At 37.5% G+C, this 18,057-nt stretch overlaps 2 protein-coding genes across 2 annotated transcripts; both read right to left on the bottom strand.

The window, feature by feature from the left end:
• Positions 1-89: 89 nt before the first annotated feature.
• snrpe (small nuclear ribonucleoprotein polypeptide E) lies at positions 90-5,043 on the bottom strand. Its single transcript, XM_023278176.3, has 5 exons — positions 4,855-5,043; positions 4,021-4,047; positions 3,867-3,929; positions 1,443-1,521; positions 90-310 (listed from the first exon to the last, which is right to left on the bottom strand). The coding sequence occupies exons 1-5, from the start codon at positions 4,906-4,908 to the stop codon at positions 255-257; spliced, it is 279 nt and encodes a 92-aa protein (XP_023133944.1). The 5' UTR covers positions 4,909-5,043; the 3' UTR covers positions 90-254.
• Positions 5,044-8,130: 3,087 nt separating this feature from the next.
• nuf2 (UF2 component of NDC80 kinetochore complex) lies at positions 8,131-17,648 on the bottom strand. The gene is made up of 13 exons (XM_023278178.3): positions 17,411-17,648; positions 13,604-13,678; positions 12,971-13,047; positions 12,667-12,728; positions 12,267-12,364; positions 11,364-11,437; positions 10,459-10,552; positions 10,317-10,379; positions 10,090-10,227; positions 9,852-9,992; positions 8,812-8,987; positions 8,528-8,663; positions 8,131-8,428 (listed from the first exon to the last, which is right to left on the bottom strand). Exons 1-13 carry the CDS (start codon positions 17,531-17,533, stop codon positions 8,351-8,353), a joined length of 1,335 nt encoding a protein of 444 aa, XP_023133946.1. The 5' UTR covers positions 17,534-17,648; the 3' UTR covers positions 8,131-8,350.
• Between the last annotated feature and the right edge of the window lie 409 nt (positions 17,649-18,057).

Raw genomic sequence — 18,057 nt, 5'->3', positions numbered from 1 at the left:
ATTGTCTGCCACTAGATGGCAGTGCAGTCCAGTGACCCAAATACAAATAACTGAAACATTTGGTGGAATAAGTGATTACAGACACCATCTGTAAGAAAAAAAAGCTTTATTCTCAAAATGGAACCATGTGATAGAAAGAAACCATTACAATATTCATGTCATACAAACACAAACATACTTAACATCTGGGAAAAAAAAAAAAGAGAGAAATTTCTTTCTAGGAAAGGTAAGATTTGTAGTCGTCTCTGTTGACACTAGTTGGACACACTTTGCAGCAAGGTAATGTTGTCTCCTTTCAACATGATCCGCCCTAGGAGAGAGAAAGAGGGAGAAACCCAAGTGGAGACAGATCAGAGAAGACAAATGATGGATGGTGACAGATACATAGTGTCAGTTCACTTTTGGACTAAGCACTATCCAACGTCTCAGTGCACACAGGATCAGTAACAAGAGGCTTCGTGAAACAATACAGCAGACCTATAGATGGGTCTGCCAACATTTGGAAAACCAGAGAGCTGAATAGTGGGGTTCATACTTTCTGGGCACAATTAATGCGTAAAATTGACTATTAGGCTTATTTTGTTAGACATAAGTGTTAAACATGAAGTGCATCCAGCTTAATTGTCAACAACTTCAAAAACACTTAAATTCATGCTTTCTGCATCCCCATGCACAGCCCCATGTAGACTTTAAAGCAGCCTGCAGGCACAGTTCTTTTTATAGAGTAGGTGCGTTGTTGAAATCAAGGCTCCTCCAAAGTTTGGTGACGACCGTTTCAATTCCAGCTTTTTAAATGTTGAATTATTTAAAGGTGTGGTTCTACTTTTGGATTATTATACTAATTGTCCAGTCTTCTGTCTGTCGTAAATTCCATTAGCGGTTATTTTTGACGCAGATTTTTTTCTGCAGAAGACAATTGACAACTTGTAAATTAAAAATCTGTAAATATTGGGGCTAAAAAGAGAGTTTTGGTTGATTTCTACCTGCTGAATTTCCATTGATCAGCCTATTGTCACTTTAAGTGTGACGCTAACTTTGTCAACTTTGGATAGTCCACACTGCTACAAATTTTGTTTCACATAGACCTCTGCAAGAGGATTAACGGGAACATTTGCAGATTTGGGTGGGAATTGAGGAAACACGTACCTTTGCAGATGAGAACAGCATGAATTAAACTTTATTTGGATTTGTGGTAGAAAGAGAAGGTAAAGGAGGCATAGGTCCATTAAGCACGACTTGTGAGCCAGCATGCCCTGTACAAGGAACTTGCTCATAAATACTTCATGCAGTCGTTTTTAAAGTCACTAAATACACCTGTGCTTCTCCTGCTATAACAAGCCAAAATGTCCGCTGTACAAATAGGTCTAACAACACTGTTGGTGCTGATATGCAAGCACACAAATCAATGGTAAACAGAGCTTAAAAGGGGAGGATACTCTTACCCAGTGGCTTTCTGTTCTTAGTCTTCATGTGGACTTCCTCTGCATCATCTAGAACCAGGTTCATGTACTCATCAAAACCCTAAAACAGCAAGAGAACAGTCAGAGAATTTCAACGAGCAGAACATTTTGGTATATCATCATAAATTTACGCTGTTTTCTCAGGTTTGGTCTGATTAGATACGTCAGCTTCACAAACATATCCTTAATTCCTCATTTAAGCTGGCTGAGCACCACCTGCTTACGAGCTGGTACCCATTTGCAAGATCGTACCATTAACATAACAGACACTCCCCAACTGCTTTACAAAGCTACAAGTTCTGCTGCACTTATTGACAACTTTCTTTCATAACAATGCCACCCTAGAGTCCAAACAAGAAACACAGCAAGGCTTAAAGTTCTGCTGTCACCAGATGATTACACAACACAGTTTTTGCCAAATTTGAGATAGAAATTCCCTTGAGCTGTCCAAGAAATATGCATTCATGAGAACTAGAAGTACAGACAAATGTAGAAACAACCCAAAAACATTACACTTTTGGCCTCGGCTGTCAGTACTGCAACAGCATTTAAATGTCATGTAAAACTGGAGCAGTTCATGACTCAAAAGCAATATTTTCAAGGTAATGTGTCCCTCAAACAGATGAATGAGGACATTAGACAGTAAAAGACACTGTCAGGTGCAACTACCCTTAACTTACAGAAAGACCCTGGCACAGACTCCAGAGCAACACTGATGACAGTAAATGAATAAAACATTAACTTAGCTTTAAGTTTACTTTAGTTTTGTCTCAGCCCAGCAGGCTATCTGGACATGACTCTTACACCTCGTGAATTTTGCTTGCAGGTTGAATTTCTCACTAATTACCAAATGTTTCTTCAAATTGGCTGAAAATGTAATTTACTACTTCATATGCTTTACAAGGGACGAGGACATAAAAACAACAGAAAAAGTATCCATTTTTCAAAGTGCTCTTCAAACCATTGTTTTTCCACACTATGCATCAAACTCTGTTACATATGGGAGTTGTTTTGCTGTTAAACTCTGTGTAGTGGTAGTTGGTAGTGAGTAAGTTAGTCTATCTTGCTGGTTTAAACGGCACTTCACCTGCATGTATCATCTGCAGGTGAAGAGAGAGGACTTCACTGCAGCATCTGTAACTCCAGAGTGTCACTCATTTTTAGGTCTATGTTTCCAAACATACAATGGAGTTCAAGATGGGGTGTCTAAGCTTGGACGATGTGAGACTGATAGCTGTTCCTCTAGTACACACAGTCATGCCACTTCCACAACCAGAAGTGGATTTTGACACTGGTGTTGGCAGGACCAACGATCACAAGTTACTCAAAGTTTTAGCTTAACGAAATAAACTGTGCATTCCTAGTCTTACTTTCTGATGTTTGCAAACTCCTAAATAAGTCAGCTCTCTCCTATATTGAGCTTACCCATGTGTCACCATGAAACGCAGTGTGTCAATACAAGATTTGACTAATACTAGCTGAAGCTCATGCATTAGTTTGTGTGACTGTAAAGTTAAATACTCCTGCTAGTACTAAAGTGCCAACACTAGCTTTTCATATCCTGGTAAGGGTTAGCAAACTTCAATGTGCTGTGATGTAACCATGTTGGTCACTTACAACACCCATCTATTTCTCCTAACACTACAAATTATTTCTCACTAGTGGCCATTACTTCTTCTAGTCACTGTCTGTTGCTGGTCTCTATGACACCAAACAGGCTTATATTAATAAGGCTTTAATCGTATATATGCTTATGAACACATCTTCAACTTCTTAGGTGTGAAACCCACTGTTTGGATCCTATTTCTTAATGTTAAACTTGACTTAGTTTGCAACTGTCCATTTTGTGATGTTATGACCAAATTGTGTTTTCTGAGGTGGGTAGCTCATACATTAATAATTTGTAATATTATTAATAATGTGAAAATTCTGTTTCTGCTTATTTTTTTTTGCACAAACTCACTGGGGTCATCAAACTGCAAGTTGCTCATGTATTATTCTGTGTAAAGTACTGAGTGCATAAACTGTCTTAAAACAGGAGCAACTTAAGAATATGTGTAGGAAATAGTTATTGCTTGACAGGCAGTGCATAATGCTGGACAGAGACAAATTTCAAAAGTGGTCTTTCTTGGGAGAAACCAAGTCTGGTGGTTGATATTTCTTCAGTTCCTTGATACAGGTTTAAATTGGAGATGAAAGTGTAAAAAACACTGCCTACAAGTAAAGATGGGACTCTCTTTCGTCTACACAGTTCAGTCTATACACTCTGTATTCACTGACTACACTGTCCATACATCGTTGTTGAATAAATGACTGTGCAATCTTTCTTTTTATTCATGGTATACGCTGGTTGAACAAAAAAAAAAGGAAAAAAAAACAGGACAAGGGTAGTAAAAGATAACTTACGATAATGCAGCCTTCTATCCGCATGTTCACCTGTTCATACAACCAGACCTGGATCCGTGAGCGCTGAAAATGAGAGCGAGATCAAATGAAAACACCACTTCATCAAGACATGACTATGTAACCAAAAATGGAGAGAAAAGTATCGACTACTTACATTTTGTAGGTACCTGAAAATGAGGTTCTGAGACATCCAGTCAAGGAAATTAAATATTCAAAAGCAAACACACAGACTCATAACAAATACATTTAGAGGAAAACAGTCCAAATAGACAGTTATTGTTCCTTGATCACAATTTAAACACTGTAGCACTGTACTTTTTGGAATACAAAAAGCTGAACAGCAACTTAATTGTGTTGCTTTTCATAATGTGGTAAATTAAAGAATAAATAACACTGCAAGATTTTAACTTAAAGCCATTACTTAAACCAACGAAGCAAATTTATGAAGCCAATCGTATTTTTCTGCTGGAAAGCTCTTTGATTAGACTAATTTACATTATCAATTAATCTGTTGGTAATATTCTCAATGATGTGAAACAAAGAACCTCGGTATATTTTCCACACTTGAGATGTTAAATGTAAGAAACATTTAACAACGATATATCAGTCGTCAAAACAGGTCTGTTGACTGACAAACTGAAAAAAATCCGTTTCAGACCTTCATGTGATGATATTTGTCGGAGTGTTAGCTAGCCAGCAGTTTCCAACGGAGTTCGGCATGCTAACAGCGGCTACGTGTATGGTATGTACTGGTGCTATTAATGCATTTCAACTACACACACCTATTTGTAGACAGATTTCACATCAGGACTAAATCTTTTGGTTTATAATGCTCTTCAGAACATCATGCATCTCCGTTCAAACTTCTTCACTGTAAATTATATGACGAGCGAGCTTTAGTGAATTCGCTAAACGGCTAGCTTAGCAGCTAAGTTATTGTAGCAACTGATTCAACCGCGCCTGTCGTCCACTGCGGTAAAAAGGATACAATGGGCTGTACCATAACCTTCTGGACCTTCTGTCCTTGTCCTCTGTACGCCATCCTTCCGACAAAATACCAGCGATAGGTATATAATTTTTTAAAAAATGCACGTTTTTGACAAGTTGCACTCCAACGTTTGCCTCACGTTGTGAATGTGACTCAATGGCGGGTGTGTCCTTCCTCGTGTGATGGTTAATAAAGATGTGCTGCGGTGTGGAACAGCGCCACTGCAGGTAGGAGGCCGCTACTACACCAGGTGGCTGAGTCAATGTGCAGATAGATAGATAGAATGCTTTTTATTAAATTATTTTGTACATTGTACATTAATACTGAAGACATCAAAACAATAAAAGAACAAATATGGAATTATGTTGTAAACAAAAGTGTTAATCTTCAGCATTAATCTACAATGTTAAAAATAATACAAAAAAATAAAAACTATTCAGTGAGAAAGTGTGTCCCAACTTTTGACTCGTAGTGTGTAGATAGTGGCAAAACAAGGTGGAAGAACTACTACAAATTACAAAAATAATCTTGTTAAAAAATCAGAGTAGGTGTACTGCAATGGACAACCACAAAAACTGAACTTGTTAAGTAAAATGTTCCAATTTTGAACAAACTTGATGCAGCTGTAATACAGTTGCATCCATGAGTTGACCCATTCAGTCACTGAGCAGTGCCACTTCTCCCAACAAACATCTTTATACATTTTAAATTAACATAATTACATTACTAAATTAGTTATTTAACATATTGCAGGGTTTTCTGATTCTCTGAAGATTACTAACTTTATATACTTAACACGTTTAATACTTAATACCATCATACAGTGGTCATCTTGCAGCTAAGGGATCAGTTTTATGATAATCATTGCCCAATATACAATGTGCTTGATTGCAGAGCTTTTGCAGAGCTTTATGATAGTGTGGTTGTTAATTAGTTTATGTACATATAATCCATGCCTCTATGCAGTTTTCATGTGTTGATGGGTATTATACTGAGTATCAGAACAGGTGAGTGGTTAGTAAATATGTCAGTTAGACAAAGAAATCATTTGTGCATGTGCATCGTTAAGACACTTGCTCACAAGTAGTTAGGAAACACACACATGCCCAACATCATGTGAGCAGTTGATGTCCTATACGGATAACAATTACAAATTTAAAAGAAAAACAAAAAAACAGTGTAAATGATAAAACTAAATTTCTCTCACGGCTTATAAAAAGTATTTTTTACACAACCTGCTGTTGCTGGCATGGTGCACTGCCTGGAAACTCTAAATATGTATTTTGTGTATTTACCTCTTAATATGTAAATTTAGACCAAGTCAATAAAAAAAACTGTATGCACCAGAAATAGATGTTATCAATAGAAACTGTTCAATAGAATGTTCAATAGTTTAACTAAAACACATAGTTCAGTTGAATGAATAACCCCCAAGCGTGCTTCCTATTTGACTCTTAAATATTATATCTTTTAATAAGATAAAACTTTAGTAATCCCAAAGGAAATTCTTGTGCCAATCAAATATTAATAAGAAAAAACAAAATGACATAAGAAATTCAGTGCCAGCAGGAAAAAACAGCAATAAGATGTAGGTATGATACTTCACTGGAATAGTGAGTTAAAATAAGGCAAGAATAAAACAGTAAAAAGCTATGCTGATAATGATACTGAGATAATAAGGAACAGACGCACACATGAATATATATAAAGATAAAAACTGCAATTTTTCTTGGCTTTTCTGAGCTTTTCCCTGACTGTATCTATAAAGATGTTTATGTCATAGGTATCATTACTTCGTGAAGTCACGTGACTGTTCTGAAGTTGCTGTGACATTTCCGCTGTTCAATGTCAAATTTCGGACACAGTATACTTCTCCTTGCATGTAGCAGTAAGGCCCTGATCCTTCTGTTGAATGGCAGTGTTATGTTCAGTAAGTATTTCATTTTTGTAACGTCTTCATTTAAATGCATCACCTCCGTTTTGTCATTGGAATGTAGCTCATAGACGTCTATTTTTAAGATGAACCCACAGTTTGAGGCCACGATAGAACCATGCTGCATTCCTCAACCAATGAACAACCATCTTCCATAGACAACCTCTCAACTGCAACATCGTTATTCATAAGGACTTGTGGTTCTTCCTGAGCAGCTTTTGCTGGTCAGTGTAGCCTCATGACCCACTAGACAATTACTTCATTGTTTTTTTTACAGGCTTTAGGACCTTCAGGAGTTGAGGGTTTTTCCTCACTTCATTTTTTAATATATTTTTATATTGTCCTTGGCAACTTCATTCCTGCTGTCAAGCAGTTTTTAAAAATCTTTTGGTCAAACTTTACATCATTTTCAAATACATGTTCTTCTCAAGAACTGGATCTCAGTTGCTTGATTTTTGTGGACCTGTTCAGTGGTTTCAAATTTCTTTCCAAGGCCATCAGTAACATGCTGCTATATTCATCATATGGAGCCTCTTATTTATCGAGTGTGATTTGACTTGAAGAAGGATGTCTGCTAATTTTAATTGTTCCGACATTAATTCCTCTCCAATCTGGCTTAATTGCATTTATTGAACTGAGGCTGCTGAAGCTTTAGTTTAAGGGCAAAAGCCTAAGGTTTAAATAAACTTGAACACACTCTTCAGCATCTTCCCATGGTGACCCATATCAGACCTCCATAACTGTGTTAGTTTCATCCAGGACCAAAGAAAGCTGAAGGACAGAGTAAAGATAATTCACACCAAGTATCTCTAGCAGACTCTAAACTTTAAGTGTGTCTGCTATTTCTAAGGTGGAGAAAAGTAGTTTAGATGATGATATTCAGTAGATGTTTTGCAACCAGCGTGATCACCTGTAGAAGGCTGTAGCTAGTCTTAAGCTGAGGCTGGTCTTTTCTGCTGAGGAGCATGAGAAAGTCTACGTCAAAATCATGAAGGTCAGTAGTAACACCAATGGAAGACATGATCATTGTAATACCAGTAGTCCTAAAAGAATCCAGTGTGTAGCAGAGTTTTGCTGAATGAACGTCATTCTAACAGTAACTGTCGTCTCTGCAGGAGAACGTAACTCTGATCACTGAAATTAACTAACTGTGGAAGGAGCTGTATTTGCTGAGGACTCGGGTTAAAGATTACAAAGCTCAGCAGACCATCGTAAAGAAGAAGAAGTCACATCCCAACTCAGAGGAAGGAACACAAAAGGAGCCGAAACTACAAGACGTTTGGTGACCACAACCTCCATCAACCGATTTATTTTTTTTAAATTATAGTCAGAATGACACTAAATACATTTAAACTCACTTTATTAACACACATTTGCATGCAAATCCAGTATAAAGGCACCATTTCTTTCTGATGCTGTGACAAACTACAGTGCCCAGCTCTTCTAGAAAATGATTCCGCCTCTCAGAAAAGAAAACAATAATAAAACTATACATTTGTGAGCCTCGTTTCTTGCTTTGAAGTAATCAGAGATGGACTTTAAGGGTTGTCGACGTTGGTCCGTTCATGAGGCTTCCATGATGTGCATATCAATTCTTTTGTGCAGCTCATCCATTGACGTGTACATGGTGTCAAACAGAGCCTGAGCACAATGAAAGGAAATATGTTAGTACAAACCATGAATTATATTGTGCAGCAAAGTAGTCATTTAGGAGACAGAAGCTCCTTCTTGTGGTTGTACCTGAGCTATTGCTGTCTCTTCGTTGCAGACGTCTCTCAGACTCTTGATCTTGGCCTTCAGCTGCTGCATCTCTCCAGTGATCTCTTGGATCTTGTCAGCCATCTCTTCACGCTTCTGATGCATCTGATTGCACTGCCTGGAGAACAGTTCAATTTACATATTCAAAAAATTTCTTTTCAGTTGTTACACAAGTTTGTGGAATTTAGAACAATGTAAATCCCATGTTCTTGCGGGATAGACCAGTATAGAAGCATGCTGTATATGATAGCACTAAGATTCTGTACCTGAACACGTCTTGAACGTGCTGCTCCTTCATCTCTCTCTTCTTCTGTCTGCGAATGTTCTGCTTGCACTCTTTATCCAACTTCTTGTCCCGAGCTCGCTTCAACTGGCCTTCCTCGATGAACACGTTCTTCAGCTCCTTCTGCTTCTTCTCATACTGAGCCATCAGTTCCTGGTACTACACACACAAAAATACACACATTTATGTCCCATTTGAATCATTAGAATTAAAAATTGAGTGGAAAATTTTAACCGTCAAATATCACAGACGATCAGGTTGATTTATTTTTAAGTAGTCAATATTGTGGTCAATAATTATTCTGATGTATAACTGATGTGTTTTCTTTTTGCAACCAAATCTTCCTTTTCAGTGTTTCTCTCCTATTCACTTATTTTGTTGTACACTCTGCAAGAAAGTCTGTCTTTTAAATAAAAATAAAAAAAAACAAATAAACATGTATGCAAACTTGTATGCAAGACCAAGACACCTAAACCCAAGGAAATGATGTTCTGTCAGACAGACTTTTTAGTTATGAAAAATACAAAAACATAGGAGTTTTCTTTTTTTCATCAAGCAGCGACAAGTTACAACACATTTGGATTAATTTGCCTTAACTGACATTGCACTTCCTATAATATGACTATTAAAGGTAAAAATATACATAACTATAAATATATTGTGCAGCCTTAAATTACAGTTACCAATATTAGCTAATTAATAATGCATAGGTATATTAAAATCAGTGTAGAGGACACTCATTACTTGCAATATTGTTATGCAATTATGCCAAAGAGAATTTTGAGCAAATGACATATTTAATCCTCCAGACAGAACAGATGTCTCAGTCACAATTAAATACTAAAAATCTAAATTTATTCTCACTGATTCTCCCTTAAATACATGGATGAAACAGAACATCTTCTTACTCTAAAAATACAGGGAAAGGTCAGACTCTTACTCCCCAACACAAACCAATCAGAAGAGAGTGTTTTCTATGAGACACATCCAGATAAATACAGAGCACCTGTACTCTGATCATACCTTTTCCTGACGCTGCTTTGCGTTGTTCATGCTGCTCTCCAGGTCTTGCAGGAGGTTGTACATCTGCTGGTTCTCTGCCTCACAGTGCGTCTCACCCTGGACCATGTTCTGCATCTCCACTACGCGCTCATCTGTTTCTTCCTGGAGTGAAAAAACAAACACACAAGTCACATACCCAAGTTCAACAGAGCAACTTTTGGAGCCAAACATCTTCCCAAATGTTTTCTTTCATACTCACAATGGAGTTCTTAATGTTCTTGACATTCTCCCGCATCTTCTCCATCTGACTCTTCAGCTCCTCCGGAGACTCCACAATCTGAGACTTGAGTCTGCCAATGTCTTCCTTCAGGCTGCTAACGTCCACCTTCACCTGAGCCTGACACACACATGCTCCTTTTCAATGAAAGGCACTGAGCGCACAGAGACGCATAAAAAATGTGATCTATTGACGTCACAGTCACATACCAGTTTCTGTGTCTTCTCTGCAATTTTGGTTTTCCACTCTGCAATGCTGTCATTTTCAGCATTCTGAAAGAAAAGAGATTTATTTGACTTTTCACTTTACTTTGGACTTGTACTATTCTGGTTGTGTTTCATCATCACCTACCACTTCCTGATATTCATGCATGGTGGTGGCCTGCAGCTCAGACAGAGCAGCTGCCAGCTCGTCGGCCTCGGCCTGCTGCTCTGGCGGGATGGTCCTGAATAAAGACGAGACGACTCTGTAAACATCTGACTGTGCAAAGTGCAACGTTTCTCTCTCATGTTCTCTTATTGTGATTTTACATACCAGTTGTTTTCATCAAATAAATCCCAATCCAGTTTACTTCAAGATTACTACTGCAACTAATTATTACTTATCATTATTTATCATTTTGTTACAGATTCACAATATATGAAGGTCGTGATAATTCACTGCCTCTTGGTGATATTTTGTTGTATCTCTTTGTATGTCAGCCTGTTGGGGGAACAAAACAAACAAGACACTGCCGAAGAGATTGTAAAGCAGGCCATCTGTCCATTTTGTGAAGAGGTGAGTCGCATAAAATGTAAGATAACTCCTTTTATGGGAATACAACAAGTTTGAAGAAGAAGTTCTGGGTTAATAGAGAAAGTTGATAACCTCATTTGTGACACTCATTATCTCAGATTGATACCCATCCTCTCTCTCCTTGGGGTTTTAGGTTTTGTCGAGCCACTTTATTAAAAAAAAAAAAAAAAAAAAAAAAGCCTGACTGTATGAAGCATGCTTCGTAATACACCCCTCTGAACCAGTCAGTGTCTGGGTTGCTAAATAACTTCATTAGCTATCAAAATTGTTGCTGATTAATCTTTGTTTTACACCTCTTTCTGTCAAGATCACAAAATGATAAAAATGATAATGCAATAAAATGAAAACCTGCTAATTTTCTGTAGGTTATGGACACTTTTAAGGACTTTTCTAGCATTTTATAGCAGTACAACAAATAACAATAACGTCACCGAAAGTCACACATTTAACCCAAGACTTACGTCAGCATTTCTATCTTCTTCTCTGCTTCCAAATTGCCTCTGGTGTAAGCCTGCAGTTTGTCCATGTCTGCCCTCTGACAACAGTAACAGTTACCATTAAAACTTTTCACAATATTTCTAAATAAGGCAGTTCAATAATACACAGATGACTCTAAACATCCAAACCTCTGATAGGTGAAGTGTATAAAACTGACTGTCTCGTTACAATGCAGTGCTCTGCTGGGAAAGTGTGGGTTTTGCACTCATGTGGACGTCACTTTTACTTGTACCACTGTTCTTCTGGCCCTTCTTATATCATACACGCTGATGATCTGTGCTTCCAAACATCTCCATGAAAACAGAGTGCCAGGACTCTGCAGGCTGCTCCACATTTTCTTTGTGTATTCAAGTCAACTTGGTGAAAATTTTAATCGAGCAAGGTTTCCAGAGAGGAAGTCCTTGTTGTTCTGTGGTCTGATGCTTTAATCCTGACTTAATGTTTTTATCAGTACTGCAGAGGGTTTGCTGCTGTACCAGGAGTTTTACATTTGCATCTGATGCCTTGCATCGATGTCTATCAGAAGATGCTAGGGAAATCTTTTGCCACCTCTCCATTTGGGGTAATGTCATTATTTCTTCTCTTAAATTTTGACACAGCTTCTTTATCTACACTATGTTTGCTACTCGCACTTTAGAGCTGCACAGGCAGATTTATGTGTGCATTACAGCTGAGGCTAACTCACAATTATAAAGCTTCCAAAGGCTCATAAGTATTTTGCAACAGTTTGGTTGCCTCGTGTATTAATAAGTGATTAGGAAGCAGCACTATTTATATGAATGGAATAATTGTGACGTGGCTGTTTAACTGTTGATGCTCATGGTACAAGGCCCCAACAGCTACCCATGTGGATCAATCTAACATACAAATTTGGCCTGCTTCTCCAACATTATGTCCATCCTCTGCTTCCTGAATTGAAGAAAGTTCATGATGGCACTCAGAATAGTCGTAGTCTTCTGTTTTTCTAAAGAAAGAAAAGGAAGATTTTTATCAGCAGACTGGTTACACAAAACTGAAATATATGTAAAGATTTTAGCCAAATTGAATAAGGCAAAAAATATTAGGGCTGAAATGATATGCTAAGAGAACATCAATGTAGAATATTAGTTTATGTTATTGATTTACTTTGGATGCCAATGATACAGTTAAAAGGTCCCTCTACTGGAATAATTTTATGCTTTACACCATGGCACACTTGGCTTTGGGCAGTTTAATCAGTAATAAAACAATTTGTTAGCTGCAGCCATAAATAATACACAGACTTACTTGGAGCTAGCAGGTCGTTCAGTGAAAAATCATACACAAAGCACATGGGCAGGAACTGCCGCCTATAAAGATCATACAAAGAGCCCTTAAAAAGAATTGTCACTGCACATGGAATAAACACACATAAAACCGCTCAATTCGAGAGTTGTGGATGAAGATTAACCAAAACTAGCAGTGTGCTCTGTTCATTTGAGTCTTTTTTGTGTGTTTATCTACAGCATATTGAAATCTATAAACACTGTACCAGGCATCATGACTCTCTTCACAATGTATTATATCTAACATAGAAAGCAGGAAAACTCACATGCGTGTGTAGACACTTATGATAGCAGTTGCCCCCTCATGATAAGTTGGATACTGAATGTTCTCCAAAATTGGAACCTGTTAGACAACAAAGGGCAAATCGATGCCTCAGCTAGAAGAAAAGACAGCAGCTGGCTGGGTTTGTGTAAGTTAGAGGTTGATCAATATGCTATTTTCATGGCTGACCATGACAATCAGTAATTAAGATACATTTGAAGTATAAATTAAATTCTTGGATTCAAAATTTAGAAAAAAATAAACTCCAACACAAAACTTAGTCAAAATGCTCATGAAATGCTAAAAATCAGTTCCGAAAATTGGCCAGGCTAATGACAGTTTGAACCTTAGTGTAAGCTTGTTACATTCACCTCATTCTACACATAAATGTCAGAGTCAGGTCTGATAGTGAAGACGCTGAGCAAAAAGAAACATAAGGCTGCTCAGTGTAAATTTTCAAATTTAGTGAAATCAAGAGTAATTCAGTAAATTGATACACAAGACTGGATGCAAACAGTTTGAAGGAATATTTATCATTCTATATAGTGAAGGCCAAACAGCCAAGAGAAGTACCATTTACATAATATTTCTGAGTGCAAGCAGGCTTTAGTGATTCCATATCAGATGCAGTACTCACCATGGAGTGATACTCAGGCCGGCAACGATACAGGAGATGCAGCACTCTCATGTACAAAGTCCGAATTGCTTCTGGCTGTAAGAGAGAACAAGTACTCCATTAATAGTCTGCTTTTCATCTGATCGGTGCCTCCATCTCAAATAGCATCTTTAACACAGGCCTTTACCTCATATTCTCAATTCGGAATCTTTATCTCTTTGTGACAAGGCTAGAGTGGAGGAGATGTAGGACAAAACCCACTGTCTTTGTTCTGTTTTTGGTGCAACTAGAGATTATTTCCATTACGTACTGTTTGGCTCAATTTGTTCTTGAGTCATATTCAAGAAAATACTCCAACATCTCTGCAGGCAAGGGTCTCACTTATAAAAATGAATGTATTGCCCAGGATAAACTTTGTCAGTTCCATGATTCCTCTCAGCCCGCCTCCTGGTTATTGGAACAAGCTTCAGACAGCAGTCTCCAAATTTATTTGGAAAGGAAAATGCCCTTGTCTCAAGGCCTCAACTTCTCAGCGTGGCAGGTTATACGGAGGCTTAGCCGTACCCAACTTTAAATTGTATTACTGGTCCTTCTCTCTTAGGCCTCTGATCACATGGTTTGATTCGTGGGCGTCAGTGTCGTGGCGTGCTATGGAGGAACAGCTGGTGCACCCCTCATCTTTGTCAGATGTATTATTTGCAAACTTATATCTGAGGCAATGTCAACTCTGATTTGGTCCAACTATAACAGAACTGTTCAGAGTTTGGCGCATTGTAGAAAAATTCAGTGATAGTGCTTGTAGGTGGCATCTTCATTTCCCGCTTTTTAATAACAAGGACTTGTTGATCGGTGGTAGACCAATAACCTTTTCGCAGTGGGAGAAGAAAGGTATTCATTTTTTAGGCGATATTTTTGACTTACATGGTTTCTGTTCTTTCCAAGACTTAAAAGATTATTTGGATTTACCAGGAACATCCTTCTTTTTTTACCTTCAACTTAGAGCAGCACTGAAAGCACATGGTATTCCATGGCAGCATCCATTACCCACACACCCAATTCATGAGCTGTTCATCACTAGAAGGGGCACTCGGGGCATGGTCTCCTCCATTTATCAATATATTATGGTGAATTCTTACAAAGAGCTACCACTAGATAGGGTATGGAGAAATGATTCCCCTGACCTGGAGCGGGATTTTGATTGGCGCAAAGTGTGGGTCAATATCAAACTGGCTTTGTGAAATCCTGACCATCAACAAATTCATTTTAATTTTGTTCACAGGACTTACATGACGCCTCGTAAATTACATGCCATGAATGTTATTACTGACCCCACATGCAGTGTTTGTTCAGTGAAGGTGCCGGGTACTTTTTTTTACACGTTTTGGGAGTGCCCCCCTGTTGCATGTTTTTAGAAGGTTTCCTCGGAGCTAACCACATTGATATCAGTGACAGTGCCGCGACCATCCTTACTATGCTTCTGAATGGTATCTCATCACTCCAGATTTCCAAATATCAGAAACTAATAGTTCTTGCTGGTTTGACAGCAGCTAAGAAAATGACTGCAGTGCGATGGAAACCCTCATACACTTTGTCAGTCACACAGTAGTTTCTGACATTTCTTGACATTGTGTATATAGAACTCTCCACTGCCCACATAAATGGGGCAAGGGAGGTGAATGTGCATATGTGGCTCTCAGCAGCGGCAGTGCTGAAGTGTCAGCTGTGATCTGACCAATTCCAATTTTTAAGACTGTGTGTGCATGTGTCCAGCACGTGTGTGTGTGTGTGTGTGTGTGTGTGTGTGTGTGTGTGTGTGTGTGTGTGTGTGTGTGTGTGTGTGTGTGTGTGCATATATATATATATATATATATATATATATATACATACATACATACATACATACATACATACATACATACATATATATATATCAAATATAAATGTTTGCATATACTGATTATATACATGCAACTTCACTCACTCATCAGGCTAGTCTGGCCCATAGGGTTTATTTAATTAATTATTTAAAAAAAATTTTTTTGAAGGGGGTGGGGGGTGAGATGGGATGTTTGTTGTAGTGATACATTGTTTTTATTTATCTGTTTCTTATGCTCATATAATGCTTATTGTGCAATTTGTCATGTTGCCCTGTATATGCCCTGTTGAGCAATAAAAAAAGTTGATCACAAAAAGAAAATACTCCAACAGGTTTCCAGGATAAAGCTTCTTCAGTGTGCTGATATGTGGCTTTTCTTTGTCAAATGTGATTGTAAAGTGATTTTTTTTCAAACTGCTGGTTGATTAACACAAGTCAATTCAATGTATTATCTTGAATGAATAATTAATAATGAATAATTATTGACAAAATTATTCATTAAGAAAACTGTCAGTAGGCACGCACAAGTGGTGTCCTTGGATTCGTCACTGAGATTAAGAGAGATGCAGAAACACACACAAAACAAAAACAAAAAAAGAAATCAAAAAAACCCAAAAAACAACTTCCTCATTCACTTTTCCCTACAATTTCACATCTATTACAAACTGAAATCTCCATAAAAATAACTTCACCACGATGAACACACTGTAATAGGTTAGATTAGTGACACTCACCAACAGTAAATACTGCTTTGAAAAAACATTAACAGGAGCAGAAGTTTAGTTTGTTGCTTCCAGTTGTTTGTAGGAGTGTTTTCTTCTGCATTTATTAAACACCTGCACCATCAGATGGCAGCAGGATCCATATGAGCTCCAAAGTGAAATCGTTGTGTATATTTAAGATAAGATAAGATAAAGATAAAGTTCTTTATTTCTCCCCACTCCAGGGGAAATTTACATTGTTACAGCAGTTTTATTTACAATATATACAAGGGAAAGTGAAAACAAGTGGAACAAGAGCAGAAACTTAGGCCTGCTTACATGATGCATTATTAATTGCTTTATTTGTCAAACACAGAGTCATAGTTGATAAGCTGCGTGTATGTTGTTATCCGGGTTGTTTTCTCCTGACTAGATCCTGCTGTATCTACTCTCAGATGCATGTCGCTTTGGATAAAAGCATCTGCCAAATGAAATTGCAGAATTGTAGGTTATCATTTGTTAAATATCCTTTGTCCTCAGGCTGAGTTCTGAGCTCAATCACAACCGCTGCACTATTTTTATTTTACCGTTGGTGAAGTAGCAGGTAGATCATCATCATATATGGACATTTTAAGTGTTTAGGAAATTATGAATAAACTAGGTTATTAATTATGTGGACATTTTGATAAGCTGATATTAGTTTTGATTAGGCCTTTTGTTCAGTATTGCATTATGTATTATATATCACTGGATGTACTGTCCAGTCTTATGGTCAATTCAGTTATTGCTTAGCATATTAACGTAAAAGTGAACTCGTTATCAATTTGTATTACATACTATGATGAAAATTGGAGGTTGGTCTTCATCTTTTAACTTAATTAACTATTTAATGCAACATGTACATTTTCCTCCTTTTTATTTGCATTCATTTTAAATTTTCAGTTAATATTTTGATACTCTGATAGACTTTCCAGGTAAATAAATTGTAGTTTTTTAATTAAAAAAAAAATCATAGTAATATCAACCGGTATAACTGTAGATTATATGTATTGACCTGCCCTTTAACGGACTATTTATTCGGAAAATGTTACATTCATATTTATAACGTCGTTTGGTAGATATAATGGAGCTTTAAGTCAGTGGAACCACGGTAATTTAGCTCCTCAAGCCATTATGTCGTTTTATTTGTCTTTCTTTCAGACAAGCCGTTCAAATCCATTGTTTTTCTGGACAGCACGAGAGGGTCGTTACCTTCGGAACAGGAGTGAAGTCGCTCTTCGTGAAGTGTTTCGCCTCTTGGCCAACGAGAACTTCTGTGCGATAAAAGCTCACTATCATATCCGCAGTGTAGACCGGGAAAGTGTTTTCGGTCATTGTTGCAACTTTAGAGAAAATTTAACACGGTTAAAATACAGAAAAACGCCTGGGATTTCAACGACGAAACAAAATTGGCGCCTTAAAACGGCTTCCTTGTTGATTACCAGACGGCGCATCTGATTGGCTAATTCGTCCGTCCTCGCCTTCTTCGTGTTCTGCTTTTGTTGTGGTGGTGATGGTGCTCACTTGCCCCCTCTACTGGACTAACTAAGAACTTTACGTTATTTCACTCCTATTGTAAAATGATTTTATTTAAAATACAGAATAAAAGACAAAAGCATAAAACATTAGCTATTTTTCCAAATGTATGTATATGTATAATACAAAAACATTTTCTTGTTCACACTATTAAAAAAATAAGAAATATTGTAATTAACGCATTGCATTCATGTTTAACCACAAAGTAGAAAGCCAGGTGAATCCGTAATCCGTGTATGGTTCGCGTCCGTGTATGGTTCGCTCATACGTTTTTCCGTTTCAAAATAAAATGAGAAAAAACAAATAATCGATCTGTTTTTTTG

This window comes from Amphiprion ocellaris, chromosome 5 (genome assembly GCF_022539595.1).
Source record: "Amphiprion ocellaris isolate individual 3 ecotype Okinawa chromosome 5, ASM2253959v1, whole genome shotgun sequence".
In the NCBI taxonomy this organism is placed as follows: domain Eukaryota; kingdom Metazoa; phylum Chordata; class Actinopteri; family Pomacentridae; genus Amphiprion; species Amphiprion ocellaris.
The sequence above is the reverse complement of the archived record's forward strand: the minus strand, read 5'-3'. Positions and strand labels throughout refer to the sequence as shown.